The 20,240-nt window shown below is 33.2% G+C and overlaps 3 protein-coding genes across 3 annotated transcripts; 2 read left to right on the forward strand and 1 right to left on the reverse strand.

Moving 5' to 3' along the window:
* Positions 1-5,516: 5,516 nt before the first annotated feature.
* Positions 5,517-11,270, forward strand: LOC124925531 (transcriptional repressor ILP1). The gene is made up of 6 exons (XM_047465566.1): positions 5,517-6,762; positions 7,562-7,729; positions 8,898-9,565; positions 9,695-9,974; positions 10,394-10,683; positions 10,958-11,270. Exons 1-6 carry the CDS (start codon positions 5,539-5,541, stop codon positions 11,139-11,141), a joined length of 2,814 nt encoding a protein of 937 aa, XP_047321522.1. The 5' UTR covers positions 5,517-5,538; the 3' UTR covers positions 11,142-11,270.
* A 635-nt stretch (positions 11,271-11,905) lies between these two features.
* On the forward strand, positions 11,906-13,146 carry LOC124926421 (clavaminate synthase-like protein At3g21360). Its single transcript, XM_047466644.1, has 3 exons — positions 11,906-12,271; positions 12,346-12,599; positions 12,678-13,146. The coding sequence occupies exons 1-3, from the start codon at positions 11,906-11,908 to the stop codon at positions 13,021-13,023; spliced, it is 966 nt and encodes a 321-aa protein (XP_047322600.1). The 3' UTR covers positions 13,024-13,146.
* Positions 13,147-13,322: 176 nt separating this feature from the next.
* Positions 13,323-17,829, reverse strand: LOC124926420 (protein decapping 5-like). Its single transcript, XM_047466643.1, has 8 exons — positions 17,562-17,829; positions 16,913-17,013; positions 16,038-16,109; positions 14,983-15,945; positions 14,308-14,373; positions 13,934-14,128; positions 13,742-13,852; positions 13,323-13,651 (listed from the first exon to the last, which is right to left on the reverse strand). Exons 1-8 carry the CDS (start codon positions 17,704-17,706, stop codon positions 13,496-13,498), a joined length of 1,809 nt encoding a protein of 602 aa, XP_047322599.1. The 5' UTR covers positions 17,707-17,829; the 3' UTR covers positions 13,323-13,495.
* Between the last annotated feature and the right edge of the window lie 2,411 nt (positions 17,830-20,240).

The raw sequence follows: 20,240 nt of genomic DNA on the forward strand, positions 1-20,240 counted from the left end.
TTTTGTCTAATTAGCAGCTAGAACCTCTTTTTGTCTCCATTAATAATATATATGCATCAAAATAATAAATAGCTAGCTAGTCATTGTATTTCATTAATTAATTTATATATCAAATTTTATAGAAAGTTAATAATTCATTATTATATCTCCCTAATTAATTTAGATTTTTATTATATTTTACCATTTCTTTCATAAGAATAGATAAAAAAATATATATTTTATTTAAAGTTTTGTTTACACATACATTCCTTATAAATATTCAGAAAAATAATAAATTTTAACTTCCATTTATGCTAATGAATTTTGAAGAAAGATATTGTGGACCGCCTAACATATTTTTTCTTTTTAATTCTAAGTTTTTTTTTATTATCTTTATAATAATACTTTAAATAATAATAATATTAATTTAATTTTAAAATAATTGAATAAAGTCTTTATAATAATACTAATGTTGGCTCTGACTAGAATAGAATGAAGGAATCTTAGATAGTTACGAGGTCACGAGACTCACAGTACCATATATACCTTATTTAATTTGGCTAATTATTTAATTAGCTTATTATATATGCAATAAGCTAATTAATTAAATAATTTATAATTAGATGCTAGCTAGCTAGCTTTGGTAATAAGCAATTAACATTGTCACTTTTTGTCCTTATAACGTTTTGACTAGTCATTTGCTTTGCCGAAGAGGTAACCTCGTAATTATCATAATTAATTAAGATTATTGATAATTAAGAAAAAGGCATTTTATGTCTCTCAAGCTTGGGAAAATAAAAATCTTATTCAAATAATTACTATCTTTTTAACTATTAAAATAATCTTATTTTTTTTTATTAATATTTAAATAAAATAAAAAAAAACTCAAATAATTGATCAGAAAGATCTTCTCCTCCTTCTCCTGTAGTTTAGTTGAGCAATAATTTAATTGTAATATAAATTTTTATGGCACACCTCAACTAACTCATAGTGTTAATTGATTCACTTCAATTATTACTACAATTCAATCCAGGTATTTTGAATTTTATATATAAATAAAATAAAATGTTGGTAAATTTTGAGTCCATTATTTGACTGATGAATTAGTAATAAATGTTGCTGGTCAAGGCCCTGAGCCTGAAGGGAGCCCCGCTGGCTGGCAGGCACTGCCAGTCTGCCGATTTGGGGATACTCCAATGTTTAGCTACCCTTCATCAATTATTTTATTTTTATTTTTTATTTTTTTCTTTGGCTCGTAGTAGCCGGTGGCGATTCCTAACCAATAATTGGATAAGGCCATGCGTACGCGTTTACAATTTTTGTTTGCTTCACCAATTATTACATTTTTGGACCTATTTTGAAAATTATTTTGAATTTTTACTAAAATTCATCTATCCCATCATATTTCTTTTTAATTATCAATATTTTCTGAGACAAAATTATTTTAACATGGACACTAATTGAACACTGAGATAAATTCAAATGAGGTTATTTATGTGGGAGTAAGTTAGTTAGTTTCCTCAACAGAGTAAAACTTTACATTTAAAAAAAATGTTTTAATTGTGTTTTAGTTATTTTTAGTTTGGATCGAGACCAGAATAAAATAAATACACACTATAATATCTTAGAACTTCAAGTTATAAGATTTTACTAGACCCACACTAGGAGTAGTTGGGATTGAATTTATTTGAATAAATCAATTATTTATTTAATCAATAGAAATTTTTTAAATGTTGATTTTTCTGAGTATAAAAATAATAGAATATTATATTTTATTGGATAAATTGAGTGATATATTTGATGAGATGATATTAAGTTTTTTTTAAAATAATTATACCAAAAAAGGCATAGATTAGAAATTAAAAGCCCTAAATGGTGTTTTGGTTGGAAGTTGTGAATCCATCATTTATTTTACCAATTCACTCACTGTCACTACATGCATGCTTAGCTAGCCTAAGTCAATTATTAAAGAGAACATAAAACAAATTAAAGGTCATTTATCAAATTGTACAAATTTAGAATATTTTTTGTGATCTAGCTAGATTAGTCCTGAAGTGACTAGCAGCATTATCAACTTTAAAACCAGAAATAATTGATTTTGTAAATTATATAAATATTACAAAAAAATAATTAATTTGTTACTATTTAGAAAGTAGTAAATTAAGAGTCGGATGAATTATTGGTGTTATGTATGGCTGAAATTGGGTCAAACATACTATGATGGTGAACTGTCAATGAATTAGATGGAGTGCAGATAAGCACGAGGGACCAATCTTACAAAAAAAAAATACAATATCACATGGGACAAAAACAATTATGATTTTTATTTTTATTGTATAGACACGGTGTTCCTGATTTGATAATATACATATTTACTATAACTATTTATTTAATAAATATAATTTTGTTTGATATACTTTAATACAAAAAATTATAAAATAAAAAAAAGTTAGGGAACAAGACACAACTTATGTTACATAGAGATTAAGAGATTATCGATTATGTTGATATTTGAATAATTTCAATTTTAAAGTCTAAACTAATTTGGAAGCAAGTTATGCGATATATTTGTTACATATTTATTTAATAGATGATTAAAATAAAAAGAATTGAAGAAATAGAGGGGTAGTATTGTCTAGGGGGGAGGGGAGGGGAGGTGAATTTCTCTCTAAGAGCATCCCCATCGGTAGGTACAAATCTGATGTGGACAAAATTTGTACCTGGGTACACTAATGGAGAGTTGGGTACAAATTAGGAGAGAGAAAATTGAGTAGCAAAGTTTTGCTACTGGGTACAAATGAGAAAAAGTCAAAAAAAAGTGGTCCCCACCCCACTTTTTTATATAAAAAAAATAAACATTTAAAATTTTTAAAAAATAAACCGTTTTATTTAATTTTTTATTTAACAAAATATGATTTAGTAGTCTATTTTTTTCAAGTATTATTGTGATGATAATTTCCTAAATTATTTTTAAAAATTATTGATTTTTTTTAATTTTTTAATATAATTTATAAATATTAGTTTTATTAATTTAAACAAATTAATATAATAAAAAATAAAACAAGATTACTTGAATTATTGAATTAAAAAATATTGTATGAATTAGTTGATGTGGATGGTGGGACCACAATTGTACTTGAGATGGTTGTGGAATAGAGGTATAAATTGAGAGGTATAATTTATTTGTGATGTGGCTGCTGATGTGGCACATATTTGTACCTATGTATGGGTACAAGGATGGGATGCTCTAATCCTATATTCTGTTGTCGGCCACGTAAGCAAGCAGCTATGGAGGGTTGAATTGAAAGTGGACAACCTTATCCTCCCCACGTGCGCCGTCACCATCAGCTGTCCTACTACCAAAATTACATTTTTATTTTCTTTATATTTTCATTTTCATACATTCTATTTCACATTAGAGCTACTTTATATCGGTTATTTGAGGGTTTTTTTTATATGTAAAAAATAAAATAGTTATGCTACTTATTTTTTAATTTATAAATTTAAATTTTGTAAAGATAAAATAAGAATATTTTAATATTTCATTGGATAAAAAAAATCTATAAAATATAAGTAAATTAAAAAAAAAAAATACAAAATTCACATCAATCAAACGAGATCTTTTAGAGCTCGTTCTATATGGTTTGTTTTTTTTGGTTTTTTTTGCCCAAAACCTCAAAATTCCAATTTATTTTATTTTTATCATCAAATCATCGTTTTAAATATATAAAATACTCTATTATTTATATATTGTATAATTTTATTATTAATTTATTGTACTATTATTTAAGGGTAATTAAATAATTTAAAAAAAGAATATTTTTTTTATATTAAATTTGGTTTTTTTTATTATAAAAACCTAACTGTTTGTTGATAGATTTTTGAAATTTCTATTAGTTAAAAATAATAATATTATAATAAATATTATTTGATTTTTTAATTAATTGATTTAATGAGATATATATACTTTTGTAGTAATCTTTCACATAGCAAAATAGCCGCAACCCAATCTTTTGCTGTTACAATAGTTTGGTAAATCCCACCCGGGGTAAGATAAGATGTTTTTTACCCTAATTAGCTATTTGGAGAGTCCACTACTATTACTATAAGATGGTCCATTTTCATGTGCAGCACATATAATTTGATAAATAGTTTTCATAATTGATCATTTATTTTTGATCCACGTAAATGTATAGAAAGAAAGGTTGGTGCTCTCTTTTCGTTTTTTACCTCTTCTTGTTCTATTGATCAGAAGCATCCATCATCTTATATATATAATTCATTTGGAAAAATGTCAAATGGAGATGTTGCAGTATTTTAATTAGGTGGTGACAAGGATGGTGAGCTATTTGGACTTACTTGGCTCAAGTTCGGTCCAATTTTTTAAAATAGAGCTCGAGCTCATATGTATTAAGTTGGGCTCACGACCAACTCCTACAAAACACATTTAGAAAGTACATTGACGAGCTATTATATTTCAGGAATCGTAATAAAAAAAACTATTATGATTATTGTGATATAAATTAGAATAACATAAAAGCCCAAATTAACTAAAGTAAATGCGTTGTATTTTCATATCTCACATACACACCGGATATCGCGATGTGATTTTTTCTTACGATTTTTCCTTTGATTTTGCATCCCTCTTCCAACTTAAATAGTCTAAACAAATGCAACACTCGATTCTCGTCTCTAACTAGGGCTCCTCACGAGCAACTTCTTCTGGGAAGATTTGGTCCTCCAATCTTCGGCTCTTCCCTTAGTATTGATCCTTTATGGACGAAGATAAGAATCGTTTCACACGGGCTAGTGGTGTCCTTGTAGCAACCCTCCATACTTCCCTAGTTAATAAAATACTTTTCTTAATATTTTGGTTGGGCCTAATTTAAGTTTTACTTGCAAAACAAAATGAAATAAAGCTAGTTTAAAGTTTAATCGAGCTCCTAAACGAAATAAAAGTATGATTTAATATAATGATTTATAAGTTACATTTAAACGAGCTTCTAAACGAATATGTTCGTGAGTCCATAAACGAGCATTTGTTTTAAATTTTAAGCTTTTAAATGTTCTTGAGTTGAGCTCGTTAATAAAAATGAAGGAGCTCAAACAAGCTTCTTACAAGCCGAGATTCATAACTCTGGCAGTTTATTTATTTTATCTAGGTAGGGTGTCCTAAGTAGCTTAACTTGTTATATGAGATCATTGTTTAAAATCACTCAAACAATTTAATAAGCAATTGCAACTTGTTTGCAATTTGAATGAAACTCACTCAAAATTAAAAGATAACCTTTAAATTAAAGTGTCCCTACAAAAATATCTTCCAAAATTCTCCCAATATTAGTAGATTGGTAGGTTTGGACCTTTGCAAACCATAATTTGATACTTATTTGTTGTTTTCTTCCTGAATTTGAGGCCCATTTAGATAAAGTGGAGTCTACGAGTTGTATATGGGCCTTAATGTTGAATTCCATGCTTAATAATTGGGCCCTCCTTTATTAGTTAAGGAAACCGATTCCCTCTTCTTTTACAATTTTACGGACAATCGCCATAGAACCAGACATGAGCAGTAGAAATCGAAACTTCCGCCGCCGCGCCGGTGATGATGAAGACGATGACGGCGAAGCTAACGGCACCGTCCCTCCTTCAACCACTACAAAAACGACGCCAAAGGTCTCCGTCGCGGCGGCTGCGTCCAGTAAGCCAAAGAAACCCAGTCAGCCAGCTCCTAAGAAGCTACTCAGTTTTGCAGACGATGAAGACACTGAATCTCCCGTTCCTCCTCGTCCTTCTTCGTCCAAATCATCGTCAATTTCTCGGCAGACTAAATCTTCTTCTCACAAACACACCGCATCAAGGGATCGTCTCTCTCATGGACCGGCATCTTTTTCTTCCAACGTACAGCCTCAGGCTGGAGCTTACACAAAAGAAGCTCTCCTTGAGCTTCAGAAGAACACCAAAACCCTAGCCAGTTCTCGTCCCTCTCATTCTCTAGCCGCTAAGACCCCTGCATCCGAACCTGTCATCGTTTTGAAAGGCCTTCTCAAATCTTTTTCCCAATCCGATCCAATTGCCAATACATTGAAGGAGATTGACGAATTGGATGACGATGAAGGAAAAACCGATGGTGGAGATAGGTTGTTCAGGAGAGAGAAAGACGATGCAGCGACTAGGTTGGCCTCGATTGGGATTACCAAATTGAAGGACTCGCCTGGATCTTCATTTCCCGATCAAGCAACTATAGATGCAATTCGAGCAAAAAGGGAACGGCTCCGGACATCGCGGACTGCACTTCCGGATTATATAGCGTTAGATGCGGGTAGTAATCATGGGGAGGCAGAGGGATTGAGTGACGAAGAGCCTGAGTTTCGAGGCAGGATTGGATTCATTGGGGATAATGCGGATAAAGGCAAGAAGGGTGTGTTCGAGGATGTTGATGTGTTGGCTAGTATGGGAAGGTTCAAGAAGGATAATGAAGTTGATGAAGATGTTATAGATGAAGATGAAGAGGATAAGATTTGGGAAGAGGAACAGTTTAGAAAAGCAGTAGGGGCGAAGCGAATGGATGATGGGTCTGGAAGAGTGACGAGTCCAAGTGTGTCTGAAGTTCAGAGTGTGCAGCAACAACAATATGCATATCCTTCTCAAGCAACTCTATATTCTTCCATGTCTTCTACGTCAACTGTTCCTAACGTTGGAGGAATGTCGGGTCTGGATACAATGTCAATATCCCAGCAGGCTGAGCTTGCTAAGAAGGCTTTGAATGATAATTTGAGAAGGTTTAAGGTGCGTTTTATCTGCAATATATACGCGTTTATGGTATCTTATTATATGATAAATTTGGAAAGTTGTAGCTTTGGGGACACACATGTTCTCATGCAAGATGAATATCAATTATCCTTTTCGCTCTTTCTTTTCCTGGATTTCTTGTGAATTCTGAAATGTTTGAGCATCAAAATATATTAGGATTGCAGTGAGCAACCTTAAAAGCCTTGCTAGACGTTCAGTATATGATTATGATATCGTTTTTTCTTTCTTTTTTGAATGGTAAGGGTCGAACTGAGACCTTGTGCTTAAAAGACACCCTATCCGCCAATCTAACACCGAGGATGGTTATTATGTTGATTCTTTATTTCAAAGGAATTGTAATTTACAATATCCACCCAAGCTCATTGTGATTATTTAGGAATCTTCGAGGAGATGGTTTAAAAATCTCATTCTTTCCACATTTTCCTTTATGCACTACCTTACAATTGTGCACATCTTTGGTCACTTCATAAATAATCCAATATTATACTTTTGGACTTTAGTGTCAGAAAACTAGGTGAACATAAAATTACTTGATTGGGTTTAGGTAGCAATCTTTTCTAAGCTTTCCAAGTATCTGACTGAAGCATTGTATTCAATTCACTCTATTTAAATGTGCCATTTTACAATTTTTTCTTCATAATTGGGTTGAATCTCATGTGGGCCATATGTCTAAATGTCTTTGGACCTTTTATTCCTCTGTTCTGAAATCTGTTTATTGAGTATTAATCTAGAAACTGAATTTTCCTTTATGTTATGAATTCACACGACATTTCAGGATTCTCATGCCAGAACCATTGCAACATTGACAAGAACTGATGAAAATTTAACGACTTCACTGTTGAATATCACTGCTCTTGAAAAGTCCCTATTTGCTGCGGATCAGAAGTTCGTCTTTATGCAAAAGCTTTGCGACTACGTTTCTATTATATGTTCTTTTTTACAGGTATGGATAAATCTTAACTATTTGTCTTATATTGCTTTGTGTTATTGATATGATTGAATCTTGACTAATTTCTCAATAGCATGTGGGGAACTCCTATGACATGTATGTATCTTTCCTTTTAGTGTTTCTCCTTTATATTTGGTGGGTAACTATGGGAACCTTGTTAAATGTGTCTTCCAATGGAATTTGTTCTTAATAGACTGCTTTTTGGTTAATGCCCATGTATAAGGGCTTATATTTCATTCTTCATTGATGTTGTTTTAGTTGGGGATGTTATAGATGTGAACATGAACATTTTATTATTTTCTCCTTTATTCTTGTTGATCAAGATTTTTTTGATAGAGTTGGCTGTCTGGTTTCTGCAAAATCAAACCATTATTTTACTGTTTAGATATTAGAATAATAATCCTTAACAACTTGGTCTAATTGTTCCTCTTAAGACGTATGTTATTGTTTTAAACTTTTATATATGCAAATCTATTAGGCTATGTTTTGTTAGAGTGCAATTGGAATTAAAATGTGAACTGGGACTCCAATTCCAAATCCTTTGTTGTTTGATACTACAAGGATCTGGAATTGAAATTCTAAATCCAATGGAATTGAATATATATGATTTGTTAAGTTTCAATTCCATTATTCTCACTTTTGAATTGTATATGTGATTTTTTTAAGCATGAAATTTGAATTTTAATTCAATTTCAAACTTTTTATTTGGAATTGTAATTTTAATTATTATTCCAATTATACTATCCAAACATAGCCTTAGGATGTTTGTTAATGATATATGCTCAAATGAAGTAGAAGCAAATATACAGCCCTAGTTAGATGTATTATATGGGATTATTTAGTATATCTGTTTGTTACTTAATCAACAAGTGTTAAATTATGTGTACATTTTATAAAGGGAGGATGTTAAGACATTGCTTTCAACAATGTCAATTCAGTTTTTGTTTTTTCTTGAAAGGATGGAACAATTTCATTAAACCTCATTTTGAGAAGATCTCAATTTAGTTTTTGTTGTCTGCTTGATTCCTAACCAAACAAACTGAGCTCATAGTGGTGTTCTGATATGACTGGTTCTTCTTGCTTATGTGCTTTCTATTGTCCCCTGAGCAAGGCTGATGCCTCTTACAAATGAATTTCTGTTTTTTCTTTCATTTTCTCTCAGCACAAGGCTCCATTCATTGAGGAATTTGAAGAACAACTGCAGAAGCTTCATGAAGAACGTGCAACAAGTATCTTGGAAAGAAGATCTGCTGATAATGAAGAAGAAATGGTGGAAGTTGAAGCTGCTGTTAATGCAGCCATGTCCATCTTGAAAGGAAATGGTGGTATTGAGAAGGCCATTAGTGCTGCACAGGAAGCTTCTACTGCTATGAAAGAACAAAAGAATCTACCTCAAAAACTAGATGAATTAGGTAGAGACATGAACCTGCAAAAGAGAATGGATAAGGAAAGGAGGGCAGAGGCAAGAGAACGCAGGAGAGCTCGAGCTGATAGCAAGAGGAAAACATCTATGGATGTCGATGGCTCCAATAAGCACGTAGAAGGAGAGTCGAGCACAGATGAGAGTGATAGTGAGACCGCCGCATATCAATCCAACCGCGAAATGCTGCTTCACACTGCTGAACAGGTTTTCAGTGATACAGCTGAAGAATACTCTGAACTTTCATCAGTAATAGAAAGGCTTGAGACATGGAAAAAGAAATATCCATCATGTTACCGTGATGCTTACATGTCCCTATCTGCACCATCCATATTCTCTCCATTTGTAAGGTTGGAGCTCTTAAAGTGGGACCCGCTTCACGAAGATGTAGACTTTATCAGCATGAACTGGTATGCTTAATTTGGTTAGAGTTAGAAACAAAAAATTGTTTATGTATGTGGAAACGTCACGTTAGGGAATCAGTGATCCTATTTACATCAGAGAATCATGCTTCTGATATCCATTTATTTTACTTTCAGGCATTCCTTGCTCTATAATTATGGCGTTGAGGATGAAGATAACATCAGTCCTGATGATGCTGATGCGAATCTTGTCCCCCAACTTGTGGAAAAAGTTGCAATTCCCATTTTGCATCATGAGATAGCTCATTGCTGGGATATGCTGAGTACTAGGGAGACGAAGAATGCTGTCTTGGCTGCAGATATGGTTTTAAGATATGTTCCTGCTTCAAGTGAAGCTCTCCTCGAGTTAGTAGCTGACCTCCGTGAGCGTTTAGCTGATGGTGTTTCTAAGCTCATGGTAACAAATGATCTGTTTCTCTTATATCATGATTATTTGGAAAGTTCATTTTAGTCAATAAATTATCTAAAAAAATCCGCATACATATATGCTCAATTTCGATTAACAATGTAGAGTTCAATTAGGGGAAATTTTAAAGTGGCATGTTTACTATTTTTTTTAATAATCCCTCTTTATATATTCTATAAAAATTAGATTCTCAATTAAGATGGAACAAAATTTCCTTCTTAACGCATCTTGCATTTTTTTAGGCAATTTATTTTGTACTAGTCAAGCGTTTTTCGTTTGTTTCAATTTCTTGTGAAAGGTCTTAATATTTGAGCATAAAAATCTGTTTGTTGGTAGCTGAATAATTTGCATCTTAAGGTAATCAGTTTTGTAGTGTTATAACTTTTTTCCCATCAATTATTCATTTGTAGGTCCCAACTTGGAGTCCGGTTGTAATGCAGGCTGTGCCAAATGCAGCCCGATTGGCAGCACATAAGTTTGGCATGTCAGTTCGGCTAATGAGGAACATATGCATGTGGAATAAGATTATTGCATTGCCTGTACTTGAAAAGCTTGCTCTTGACGAACTTCTCAATTATAAAATTCTTCCTCATCTTCGAAGCATCCAATCCAATTTGCATGATGCGATCACACGAACAGAGAGGGTCGTTGCTTCATTACATGGTGTCTGGACAGGTCCACAAGTAACTGGGCAATGCAGGTACTGTCATCTTAGTACAATATCTTCTCAGTTGGCATATATATGCACATTTCAAAAAATCTTTCTAGGCATTAGCCAACTTCTGTGTTTTGCAATGCCTTGTGAATAATCAAATCTATCAAATCTTGTTACCTTTTCTTAAATTTGTTGCACTCTTTAAGAGCTTGTTTGATGTAGGTTTATTTGGGTTAAGTGATGAGAATATTCATTCATCCTTTCTGATTGCTTGAAATCAAAACACTATGCTGAACTTTTTTATGATGTATATTTGCAGCCCAAAGTTGCAACCTTTTGTGGATTACTTGTTGACACTGGGGAAAAAACTGGAAAAGAGACCTATAAGTGAGAGTGGGACGATTGGACTTGCACGAAAGCTAAAGAAGATGCTGGTGGAGCTCAATGAATACAACCATGCTAGAGACATCGTTAGAACATTCAATCTTAAAGAGGCCCTTTGAGATCTATACTCGATTTTTGTACCTTTGAATGCTTTTTAGCCTTGTGAGTAGAAATAGTTTAGTTGTTACACCGCCTACTGTACATTGTTCTTGCATTGTTGCCAAAATGAAAATTTATTTGTAAGCTTTTTAACATATTGTGCAAACTACCGGCCACAACCCAACCTTACAGCAGCATTAGGGCTTTTAAAAGTACAATATTAGGGATAACATTTTGCATGATTTGGATGTAAAAATAGTTTGTAAGATACTTTTCTTGACATGGCGACCTCACTAACTTGTTAGGTCTTGTTTCGATACCTTGTTTGGCAACATTGTGGACAATTACCATTGTTACTTAAATAAACATTTTTTATTTGCTATGATATTTTTAAACACTAAATAGTGATTAACAAAGATAACCCAAAAAATGGTCATAAGAAAAAGAATAAAAAAAATAGTGGTTGTGAGTTGTTATACTAAAAAATACATTAAATCCATCGCCCCCAAAGTGGAAAGACGGATGGATTATCATAAGAAACATAATGCATCCATCCAAATCAAGTTATACCCCACAGACTAAGAAAACTATGTATTACACCATTTCCAAAATGTAATTTTAACATTTTCCAAATACTCACACATAACGACAACAGTAAGTATCTTTCTTTGCCAGTTAACAATATTTTACACTGATTCCATTTCTGAAGAAGATCAATTCCCACCCACTATATAAATTAATTGTAACTGCTAAAGTGTGACACACAATCTAATTTAAGATCAAGATGGAGTACAATTGCAAGGAGTTCAAGGTGGGTAAATGCGAGGGAGAGAAATTGGTTGATGGAGAGACAATCCCGCTGGTACTGAATCCACGGGGAATCGAAGAAAGGGAAGTTAAATCTCTTGTATCGGCTCTTAAAGAGAACAAGGAATGGTTCGAGCAGATGATCATAAAGAACAGCGCGGTTCTCCTTCGGGGATTCGATGTGAGGAATGCGGAGGAGTTCAATGATATCGTTGATGTTTGCGGTTGGGAAGACATCCGTTATGTCGGCCCTGCACCACGCACTCATATTTACAAGCGGATTTGGACAGCCAACGAGGGTCCTCTATCTGAATTTATTTACTACCACCATGAGATGGTTTTGGTGAGTTCTTTCTTTCTCGTTTTACCCAATGACCCTTCAATGATTTGAATCCTTTTCTTTAATGAGCCCCATAGATAAAAGAACATCCCAAGAAAGTGATACTATTCTGTGAGGTTCCACCACCAGAAGGCGGAGAAACACCATTTGTGCCAAGCTTCAAGGTAGCAGAGAGGATGATCGAAGAGTTTCCAGAAGCTGTAAAGGAAATGGAAGAGAAAGGTCTCATGTACACTTTCACTGCTCTCAGCAAGAACAACACTGGTTCCATGAGAGGCAGGGGTTGGGAAGATGCATTTCAAACCTCCGACCGTCAAGAAGCCGAAAGAAGGTTCGTAGTCTCAAATTCACATTGTTTCCAAGCATATACATCCCTTTTGGAAACCCCTTACTGATTTTGGATTTACAGGGCAAAAGCTCTGGGGATGGACATGGAATGGCTCCCAGACGGTGGGGTGAAGACGATATTGGTGCCACGACAACTGACGAGAGTGTTTGAGGGTAGGAAAGGGAGGAAGATGTGGTTTAATACTGTGGTTGGAATGCATGGGAAAGAGCTGAGCTCTGCAACAATGGCAGACGGGACACTCATAGCCGATGAAGTGGTAAAGAGGTGCGGAGAGATCATTGAGGAAGAGAGCATTCAGTTCAAGTGGGAGAAAGGTGATGTGCTCTTCTTGGATAACATGGCTTTGCTCCATGGAAGAAGGCCTTCCCTTCCTCCAAGAAGAGTCCTTGTTGCTACCTGCAAGTAAAAACCAACCCAGATGCATCTATCTATCTAATTTTCGCTTCTTCTATCACACTATTTACTATTCCTAATACTAATACTTCCCTTTGTAATGCTATATCTCACAATAAAAAGGCGGGGTATCACCCGCTAAACATGTAAGGTGTTGGACTTGTGCGACGAGCACGCTATGAATAAGTTTTCAACAATAATTGAGCCAAAACCGTTGTCCAATCAAATAGGTCTTCGAAAGTATCCCTCTAATAGAGGTGCCAACAATAGCAATGCAAATAAGCACTATGCAACCATACACACATAATAAACTGAATCAAACTAACCCAGGATGACGATCATTATAGTTGATAGTATCATAAGTTATTATTGTTCTTTGAAAAGAAATTACAAGTCTAGGAAAACCTCCTTCGCTCAAGTAGAGAAGAGATTAAAATCATGTATATAAAAACCATATTACTTAAGGAGGAGGCGTCATACACTATTTAAAGAGCGTGGTTTGACATACCACGACCGCGGGAAGGGCCTCGGCCTCGGCCGTTGTAGCCATAACCACCTCCCCTTCCATAGTAACCACCATGAGAACGTTGGCCACGACCATATCCGCGGCCACCTCTATATGGAGAAAAATCCCCAAATGTCTGGCATTGTTAACATAAGAAAAAGGAATAAATAAGATATTTTAGTATTTACAAGAGAACAAGTTCCACATCCAACAATAATAACCATACCTCTGTGTCTAACTTCATTTGCTCTGAGAATCTTGGTCTTCCATTATATTGCTCACCACCGACAGCACCCGAGGAAATGGAGTCAAAGAAGTCGTCCTTGTTGTAAAGTGGCTAAAAATACAATAATTGCATGAGATAGATAGTAGGATGAATTGAGAAACTATATGATATTATTCACTAAAAATCCCTTACTTTGACCTCAGGTTTCACAAGTGCAGCATAGTATTCATCTTGTTCATCATCCTCACCACTTCCATTTTCATCTCCATCCTCTTTTAGATGAGAATTGTGTTTTCCAAGAGTACCCCATACTTCATTTTTATTGAACTTTTCATTCATTGCCATGAAATCAAATTCCTCTGTAAATTTTGTAACCGGACGTGAACTCTGCAAAACCACATGTTTCAACATAAAAAGTCAAGAGAAGAAGTTCACTATCTTTTCAACAATCCTAAAACAGATAACAGCTTCAACTTCATGCAGAAGGTAATAATCTATGCCTCAACAAGAAGAGCAGAGAAAACCAAAGAACATGAGATGAAAACTATATCAATACTGTATATTACCCAAGATCCTCTCCCTCTTTCACGCCCTCTATAATTCGCACGGCCACGGTAAGGAGCTCCATTCAACTGAAAGCAAGAGGAAAGTGATGTTAATCAATTTGCAGTCTAATCCTAATCAAAAATAAGAAGCATTGAGCCAATTTGTTATCACGTTTACTATCTGCAATATGATCCGGAAAAACCTACATTTGTTATGTTGGCTGAAACTCACAAAGATCTAGAAAAAATATCTAGACCATGTCAGATCATGATTGACAAAATAATTTGGATCATGATTTTTATACCAACTCAAAACAGTACATTACAATTCAAAACAATCTTATACCAAACCGAAAAAAATCACTTTCAATTTGAACTTTGGCAATAAATCAAGGTCACAAGGTGCATTCTCATGATAAATCAAGGGATCCAATTAAAACATACAAATGCAGCACAATAAACTGCCAATACTGGCACATTTCACAATATGAGTGGCATGTTGACTAAAAGAAGCCTAAACATATAGAACCGTACTTGAGAGAATAATTGTATGCGAGTGGTGTGATTCCTTGCAATTATAGTTTGACAAGACAAAAAAGTGTAGAAACACATGACAGTAAGAGGAGACATTCAAAATATTTATCAGTAAAATCATTCACTCATTCAGTAGGTGCTGCCAAAAAACAAGAAATGTACCTTTTGACTTGCATGTGAAACTTGTTCAGGTAGTGGCAAAATTGGCGGTGATTGTGGTTCTTTTAAAACTGGAGTAGGCTGTTTTGCTGATGAGGAAGATCCCTGAACTACTTCCACATCCTTATGAGATGCTGATTGAGAAGTCTGAGCTGAAGGAACCACAACTGATTCAGATTGCAGCAATTGACCTGGGGTTATAAGAGAAGGTGTTGAAATCGGATTTTCTAATTGACTTGTGTTGTCTGCCACAATAGATGAGATGGAATGGGAAACAGTTGGATAGGGTAAAGCTGGACTAGAATTTGATATGGGTTTAGTAGAGGTAAGTGATGAAACAACATTCACATCCTGACTAGATGTTCTTGACAGGGAAACAGAAGGCATGTTTCCACTTACGGTTGCTGTAGGCAGCCTAGAGCTAGGCAAGGTTTCAGGAGACAAGATAACAGGAGGAACCGGAGCTGGAGCATATACTAGATTTGAAGGTGGTAACATTGTAGATGCCAAATTTGACGCAGGTAAAGATGTAGATGCCAAATTGAGGGAACTATTAATAGGTGGAACCGGGGAAGAGACATAATCTGGAAAATTGGAGATTCCGGAGGATAAAGAGGCATTAAAACCCTGATATTGGACAGGCTGCTGCATGGAAGGAGGCATCGATAGTCCAGGTGGTGGGCGAAACAAAGCTTGTTGGTGCAAATGAGGGGGGAGCCCATTAGGGGGACCATAATATCCTGGCCAGTACATGGGCATAGCTAAACCATTACCACTTGCACTTGGAGGAGGTGGTGAAGGCCCCCATGATCCTAGATTTCCTCCAGGTTGATACAAGGGCAAAGCACCTTGAAAATTTGAACCTGTTTGGCCCAGTTGTGTGGTATGAGGATTAAGGTCTGTCAAGGACCCAGTGACAACTGGCAGCATGTTAGAAGATGTAGATACTGGCTGAGGATAATGGGACTGCATGAGAAGAACAGAACCAGCATTAATAGATTCTCTCTATCCATCATCAACTTGTTGCAAAAATAAATGAAATGTTCATTTCATTCAACCTGAATAATAGCCGGATCATTATTTATGGTTGGGGTAGGTTGCACTTGTGGAGAAGTTTTAACTTGTAGATCCTGCATGATGAAAATAAATGACATCACCACAAGAAACAAGATTGTATAGGCAAGGATGGGGCATCAAAAGAATGAAAAATCATATATATATATGGCACCTTTCGCTCATCCATTCCACCCGTCTATATATGTGTGTGTGATTTTTCATGACGAGGGTTTCTGGCATTTAAATAAATTGAGAAATATATTTTTCAAAAGAAAATGCCAAATGAATCGAACCTCCAAATAAATAAATATAGATTATACTAGACTGTGTAGAAGGAGCTTGGTCATAACTGCAATTCTGATAACTACGAATTTTGATGTAAGCGAACTTATATGATAAATGCAAATTCAAATCCTAAATAAAGAAGCTTTTGTCAGTTTCAGTCAATCTCGGCATCACCAATCCTTCCAATTTAAAAAATGAACTAAGGGTTGCAATTTCTGTTCATAGTGTAATCATTGCTGAGCCATGGTATAGTTTCTTTGAAGGAGAGAAGATCAAACACAATGACATTATAACATTTCATCCTTATTGTTTTGGAAGATCAAATTCAATGAACTTTAGCCAAACAACAAAAAAGATCATCAATTTTCAAAAAATATTATTTCAGCCATGAACTTTAATACATTGGATCAAATAAGCTCCTCATCATCTAACAGTTGTGTATTCATTAGAAGCTACAAGGAACACTTCAAGTTAAGCATACTTTTCAAAACACTGGATTTAAAGCAAATTCCACACACAAAATATAAAAGAAAGAAAGTTTAAACACTGTGCAGTAGAATTCACATAATTCAAAAATGTTCCATCGACATACCTTTATATCACTTCCTCGGAACAATATATATTCGTACACTTTGTCACTTGGAGGAACTTGAGGACCATCCTTTTTCCGGCCTTCAGTCCCAAATGATCTCACTGCCATGGATTTAATAAAAGCAACACTTGATATTCATTGGGAAAAGATTATTAAAGCTTAAAATGATGTCAAACTACTTAAACTATATATCTCATGTAATATGTACTATGTCAGCTCTAACTCACAAATATCTCAATAGAATGTAAACAATGCTCAAAACTCAAATGAGATAAAAGCATTCACTCTGTTGGCTCATTAACCAAAGACATTCTCAGCTCAAAAATCGTCTCAGTAAACACCCTGTATTCAAGTTAAATCTTGGAAAGAAGAATAAAAAACATAGAATTTGGGATATAGAACGGACACAACAAAACTATCAATAACATGAAACTCAATTTTGCAAAATTCACTTCAATTGACAATCAAATCACGTATGCATCTTTTTCAAGTTACACATCATTTCTATCACAAGTGCAATCTCATAGATAAAATGCAACGTTGTCAGTTGTCACCAACCACGAACAAACTGGACAGAAAACAATCAATCGGCAAACAGATGTATACCGTGCATTAAGAATCGGATAAACAATCGGAGTAGAGGCGTTACCATTTCTGAGCCCAATACTCGATTCATCAGTGTTGATATTGTACAAGATGCCTTCATATCTCATTTCACTCTTGGACGTCAAGCTAATCAAGCTGCCGACATAGGAATCGGCAGATGCACCGGGTCGAGAAGTCTCCGCCGCCATGATTGCAGTGAGAAATCTTAGTACTGGAATTGTTTACTTCATTTCCATTGTAGATAGAGAAAGCGCAGATGGAGAGAAGAGAAGAGAAGAGAAGAGGTTCCTCAAGGGGAGATTGGGTTGACCAGTTTCAATTATTCAACATAAATGTAGGGCTTCTTTCAGCTTTAATGATTGTCATTATCTCATCTCTTTCATTTTTTAAGAATTAAATCTTAGAGATAACATCAAATTTTTTATTTATTTTAATAATTATATTTTTCAAAGATATATATTTCATAACATTTACGAATACAACATATGAGAATTTGAGTGATTTATTGATTACTTTTTGGATAAGTCATCTCTCACTTCATCTGATATTGTTTACTTTCTGCACAATTTTGTCGACTACTATATGTGCTCAGACTTATATTTGTTTGTTTTATTCTTTATTTTTGTATCTGCTGAATGTCTTACAAGAGTAGAAGTTTAAATATATCAAGATCTTGTTTGGTCCATTCTTCTGACATATTTTGTTCTTTATGTCTTTTTGCGATTCAATGTGCAATGAGATTTTTTTTTCTAAGATTTCATTCATTTCTGTATTCCTGATTTTGTTGAAGAGAATGATGTATATCATGTCGGATTAGTTTGGTTTGCCAATAGGAGATTGTTCATAGGATTTATATCATTAATACTTTCTTGACAATCAAACAAAATATGAACGTCATTGAGTCTTAGGACTTTGGCGGTGATGATCACAATGATTGTTTTCATTTCAGCGTTAATAACGTTTTTTTTTTTCCATTAATTTCTTTTGTCTTGCTAGCAAACAATTCCCCTTTGTTTGTGTTAATAATAACTGCAATATGATTGGTGTTTGCATCATTATTAATAGTTGCGTCAGTATGTACAATGAATGTGTTATTCTTGAACTGAATTTTAACTTATGCTTGAGGTTTTGCTATTGTGGATACTTCATACATATTTGTTTTTGTAAGAAATGTTTTGGCCCAAAGTGATTCAGGTTGGTTTATCAATCTCAAGCTTGCTTCCAAAGCATTGCCTTCTTCACACTTTGGATATCCTTAAAACTCATTCTCTCATTACATTTTGTTTTAAACATGTTTTTCTATTTAACCCACTTATAACTTTAGTTTCATTTCTAGTTTTCCACCAAAATTGATTAATCCATATTGTAATTTTCTTAGTATTCGAAATTGAGAATTTAAAGATATCCATTAGATAATTTGGTAAACTTTGAATAATACTTATAATATATATATAAAATAATATATTTGTAAAATATTATCACAATATAATAAATATATTATCTTACATATATATTATCATACATACATAATGACTAAAGATGCAGCGAAAAACTAAAATTTGTAACTCAAGAACAAAATTTTGACTCTAATATCATGTTAGAATAAAGAAAAAATATTTTATTGAATGTTATATTTAAAGTTAAACAAGTTACGTCTAATATATATAGACATTAGATTAGACCTTTAATAAAAACTAATATAATATAATATTGATATGATAAATTGTGATAATATTTTACCAGACATATTATTTTTACATATATATTATCTTTATATTATAACATTTTTTATTATAATTTTTTTTTCTGTTTAAAACAAAAGTTTTGTTTTCATCTTTATACACTCTTCAACTCTTCTTAACAAATTATAAAAATCTTTTTTATCTTCCCCGTTCAAGTGGAATTCTAAATAATCTCAGCTTATGTACTCAAATGTATGTTTACAAATATAAATAAATTTGGTTGGATTTCATTGAGTGTATTAGTGCTAAATATAATACATTATTTATTAAAATTGAGGAACTAACTTAATGCTTGACAATATTTGTTAAGTACGACCATGGATTTTTTAATTTTCTTGTCCAAAAATTAATGCATCGTCTGCAAAAAGAAAATGTGACATTTTCAGTTCGTTTTTTCTACTTCGATTCTTGTAATTTTACCAGATTGAATAGAGTTATAAATAAGTTTTATAAGACCTTATGTTACTAAAGAAAAAATAAAGAGGAAAAAATGTATCCCTATCTGATTCCTTGTAAGTTTGAAATATGACAATATTTTTTCAATGAATATGATATTATATGAAATTGTTGTTATACATTGCATGATTAACTTGATATTTGATAATTCTATTTTTTTCATTATCTTTATGATAAATTTACATTTTAGTTTTGTCATGTTTAATTTGAGTAAGAATTAGTATTTTTTTTAGTTATGATAACTTTTTGAAATATGAATATATTGTCATTATATTATATATAGATAGACTATACTAAAAAATAATTACTTTCATTTAAAAAATTAATAGATAATGGGAAAATATTCTGACATTATTTTATTTGTATAAGAATGGTATTAAAAGTAAGAGAAATAATATGTAGATATATTAGATAATAATTTGAGTTATTATTATTACAATTAGAAATAAAAATATATAAGTGAAAAATAAAAATTTATTTATTATTATTGATATGAAAAATCAATTTTTAGATAAAATTAAAAA

The sequence above is a fragment of the Impatiens glandulifera genome, chromosome 2, assembly GCF_907164915.1.
Source record: "Impatiens glandulifera chromosome 2, dImpGla2.1, whole genome shotgun sequence".
Classification (NCBI taxonomy): domain Eukaryota; kingdom Viridiplantae; phylum Streptophyta; class Magnoliopsida; order Ericales; family Balsaminaceae; genus Impatiens; species Impatiens glandulifera.

Coding starts and splice junctions, on each gene's coding strand:
- LOC124925531 (XM_047465566.1), top strand. CDS start 5,539: ATGAGCAGTAGAAATCGAAACTTCCGCCGCCGCGCCGGTGATGATGAA. Junction 7,730..8,897: donor TTATATGTTCTTTTTTACAG/GTATGGATAAAT, acceptor ATTTTCTCTCAG/CACAAGGCTCCATTCATTGA. Junction 10,684..10,957: donor CAAGTAACTGGGCAATGCAG/GTACTGTCATCT, acceptor GTATATTTGCAG/CCCAAAGTTGCAACCTTTTG.
- LOC124926421 (XM_047466644.1), top strand. CDS start 11,906: ATGGAGTACAATTGCAAGGAGTTCAAGGTGGGTAAATGCGAGGGAGAG. Junction 12,272..12,345: donor ACCACCATGAGATGGTTTTG/GTGAGTTCTTTC, acceptor TGAGCCCCATAG/ATAAAAGAACATCCCAAGAA. Junction 12,600..12,677: donor CGTCAAGAAGCCGAAAGAAG/GTTCGTAGTCTC, acceptor TTGGATTTACAG/GGCAAAAGCTCTGGGGATGG.
- LOC124926420 (XM_047466643.1), bottom strand. CDS start 17,706: ATGGCGGCGGAGACTTCTCGACCCGGTGCATCTGCCGATTCCTATGTC. Junction 16,110..16,912: donor TCCGAGGAAGTGATATAAAG/GTATGTCGATGG, acceptor TTCATCATGCAG/GATCTACAAGTTAAAACTTC. Junction 15,946..16,037: donor ATGATCCGGCTATTATTCAG/GTTGAATGAAAT, acceptor CTTCTCATGCAG/TCCCATTATCCTCAGCCAGT.